This window comes from Austrofundulus limnaeus, unplaced genomic scaffold (assembly GCF_001266775.1).
Source record: "Austrofundulus limnaeus strain Quisiro unplaced genomic scaffold, Austrofundulus_limnaeus-1.0 Scaffold64, whole genome shotgun sequence".
In the NCBI taxonomy this organism is placed as follows: Eukaryota; Metazoa; Chordata; class Actinopteri; order Cyprinodontiformes; family Rivulidae; genus Austrofundulus; species Austrofundulus limnaeus.
The window spans coordinates 1,664,730-1,668,119 of NW_013952466.1; the positions used below are offsets into that span (position 1 = coordinate 1,664,730).

At 37.5% G+C, this 3,390-nt stretch overlaps 2 protein-coding genes across 2 annotated transcripts in view; one reads left to right on the plus strand and one right to left on the minus strand.

The window, feature by feature from the left end:
• Positions 1–953, plus strand: part of tcp1 (t-complex 1) — a gene marked incomplete at its 5' end in the record, with an annotated part of 7,456 nt that extends 6,503 nt beyond the window's left edge. Inside the window, 1 exon segment of the mRNA XM_014009993.1 lies at positions 566–953. Within this exon segment, the coding sequence (XP_013865447.1) occupies positions 566–779 (214 nt within the window). The 3' untranslated portion in view covers positions 780–953.
• The window catches only part of acat2 (acetyl-CoA acetyltransferase 2), a gene marked incomplete in the record, with an annotated part of 8,597 nt that continues 6,152 nt past the window's right edge, over positions 946–3,390 (minus strand). The window contains 2 exon segments of the mRNA XM_014009994.1: positions 946–1,648; positions 3,289–3,390. Of these exon segments, the coding sequence (XP_013865448.1) occupies positions 1,478–1,648; positions 3,289–3,390 (273 nt within the window).

Below are 3,390 nucleotides of genomic sequence, written 5' to 3' on the forward strand. Positions count from 1 at the left end.
GGAGTGAGGTTAGTATATTTAAAATGGATAAATGTAGAATAAAAATATTGTTACTATGCCCATACGAATGTTTATCATCCAAAAATAGCTGGGGGCACAGGTCTCTGCTACTGTTATTTTGTGGTTAAAAAGCTGAAAAGTTTGGGAACCACTGCACTTTGGTTCCCAAAGCTGGGCTTGGGACCCAATTATGGGTCATGAAGCACCTTGGATAATCTCCAGAAATCAATTTAAAGGATAATAAAACAATTGCTAATGTAATATTTTCCCTATAACTATTACAAAAACACACAAAAAATTATAAATAAGTATTTGTGTACAAGCTGTTTAGGTTGTCAAAAAGCTTGTGTTTTTAGGGTTATTAACAAAGTTCGTGTCCTCTGACCAGTAATATTTGGGGTCACAAGTTTTTGCCATGGATACTTTTTGGGTCATAAGATAAAAAGTTCGGGGACTACTGATCTACACTGACATTTAAGTGTGAGGCGTCTTGTAATTTTACAGGACTTCAGTTTCACGTCTTCACAGCTTTGATTTTCTGATTGAACCTTTTTTTGTCTTGCAGGATCGGTCTGGACCTGCTGAACGGCAAACCCAGAGACAACCGGCAGGCCGGCGTGTACGAACCCACCATGGTCAAAACGAAAAGCCTCAAGTTTGCCACAGAGGCCGCCATCACCATCCTCCGCATCGATGACCTCATCAAACTGTTCCCAGAGCCAAAAGAAGGCGGGCATTCATACGCAGATGCAGTGCAGTCGGGATCTCTACAGAACTGATCGGTCCATTTCAACATGTGTATTTATAGGTTAACAAGCTTTTCATGGCTGTTTACTGTAGGCTGTGCACTTTTCTGCTTCCCTCTTCTCTCTCCCCATCAGTTCTGGAGCTAATGCTTCTAAAGAATCTGTGATTGTTTTGTTTATGGACACAATAAAGCTTCAGTGGTTAAACGGCTGTTTATTTGTTAAACTGACGAAATAATCAGATGTAAATTGACTGGATTACAGTAACATACTGGGCTTCAGGAAGCACATGGTTAAATACAAACCTGTTAAATATTATGGCACTTTGAGGTTTAAGCTTATTTATGCACCGTTACAAAGTTTAGTTTATTCTACACAACAGCTTAGGAATGTTAATGTAAACTTATTAAACTTTAATCACAAATATGCAGCTATATTAGTAACTAAAAGCTAATTAAAAATATTTTCTTAACAGCTAACGAATTAACTGCCAGATATTCACAAAACTTGCAGTAATGTAAAAGTGTACACATTAAGATACTGAATTCTGTGTTTTACATCTTAATTCTGAGGAATTTGAATTAAATTCACAGTGATGGCTTCTACAAGGGATTCAAGTTTGCACAGCAGCCACAAGGTGAACCTCACCTTTGATTTAAATATTCATTGTAAACAGATTTCATAATCCCTTTTTCATTAAAAGAAATTAAGTACGATCAGCGAGCGGTCCGTCAGACCCTCTCCACACACATGGCGATGCCCATCCCTCCGCCGATGCAGAGCGATGCCACTCCTTTGCTTCCTCCGGTCCTCTGCAGCGCGTGCAGCAGCGTTACCAGCACTCTGCAGCCAGACATCCCAATGGGATGACCCAGAGAAATGGCTCCGCCGCTCACGTTCACCTAAACAAAACAGTCAAGACTGATTACAGAGAAACACTGGTTGAGGGCAGTGCCGGGTATAACTAATAACTTCGGTTCACTAAGCACTAACCTGCTACATAAGGATCTTTAGCTACGCTAACGCTAAACCGCTAAACAAATAGAAATATTAGTGGAAGCTAGCGCTAACCGCTAGTCTTATTTTCTGTTGGTTTAATTTAAAGGTGGGTGGGATCATCTGTGGCAAATCGGCCAATCCAAACAGTTTAACCCTTTCAGAGTAAAAGCATTCCTTTGCTAGTGATGTTCGATACTTCCAGTTTTCTTACCGATACTGATACCAAGTAAAACGTGGCTGGTCTCGGCAAAACTGATCCGATGCTGACACTTTGTGATAACACACATAATTTATCTGGTTAATCTTAAAAAGTAGTGGTTTTCAAATAACCGCTTTATAAATAATATATGACATAGTAATTTATTTAATTTAAAAGACTTTCTAACCCTAACCCTACATTTTTTAGCACAATTTTAAATTCTTATTCTGTATATAATAATTTTTGAATTGTGAATAAAAGTGACAAAAAATAATCTAAAAGTTGTTACTTTGTATTTTTGTAGCATTGTTTGTTGGTTTGCAAGAAGGTCCTTGGCCAGAGCTAACGCTGTTTGGGGGGCCATGGCATGAAAAAGTTTGGGAACCCCTCATCTAGAATGTAATTACAGACAGTCAAAGCAGATTTTATGTTAAAATGACCTGCCGTACTTCTACAGACAGTGACTGACTGAACACGTGCCACTGTGCTTATGTATTACTCAAGCGGAAGAAAAAGTAGTTCCCTCCAGCCACGATTTAGACGTGATTGGAATAGTTTAGTTGTTTTCCACTATTTTCCTGTTAATGATATATATTATGTGAAATAACTAAAGTATCAAAGTAACGATATTTTGATTTTAGTATCGATTCTAGAACATAAATTCCCGCTATCYGTAGTATCGATATTTCAGTATTGATCTGTACATAACTAACCTTTGCTCAAGTTTGTATTTTTATAAATACTGTTTGACGTCAGTCAAACAACAAATAGCAAATACCTTTTCCATATTTTATACAGTCAATTTTTGTATTTATTATGTGTTGAATATTGTTTTCTTTCTGACGCTCTTAGTTTGAAGTTTAGCTGCTAAAGCTGTTACATGGTGCCTGACAGGTACAGCTCTGCTTATAAGAGGGGATAGTTTTTATTTCATTTGGAATAAAATTAATTTACAATTAAATGACGTAAAAATAAAAGTTTATCACTTCGGAATATTTTTAGTTGACTTAAAATTAGCTAACCTAATCGGTCCAAAATGAATARAGAAACTAAAGAGAAGCTAGTTCCACGTTAGCTGAAGTGTGCCCACGACTACGTGGGTTTCAAGTAGATTTGATGTTGCAGTGACCCGAGCCTTTTATACATAATTTTATGACGTTTTCTGCAACTTTTACTGAGTTCTGTAACGCACTTTTGTTTGTTTTTTTTTAGGATACAAAAATGCTTCCAATAAAAAACAAGGTGGATCATTTCGGAACATTTCATGACAATWTCTTGAACAGAACGTTGAGGGACGGCTCCAAAGGCCTTTGATCGACACTGAAAATAAAACCTGAATGTTACCTTGTCTTCATTTAGTCCGAGCTCATTGATTACAGCCACCGACTGAGCAGCAAATGCTTCATTGATCTCAAATAAATCCACCTGGTCCAGTTTCCAGCCTGC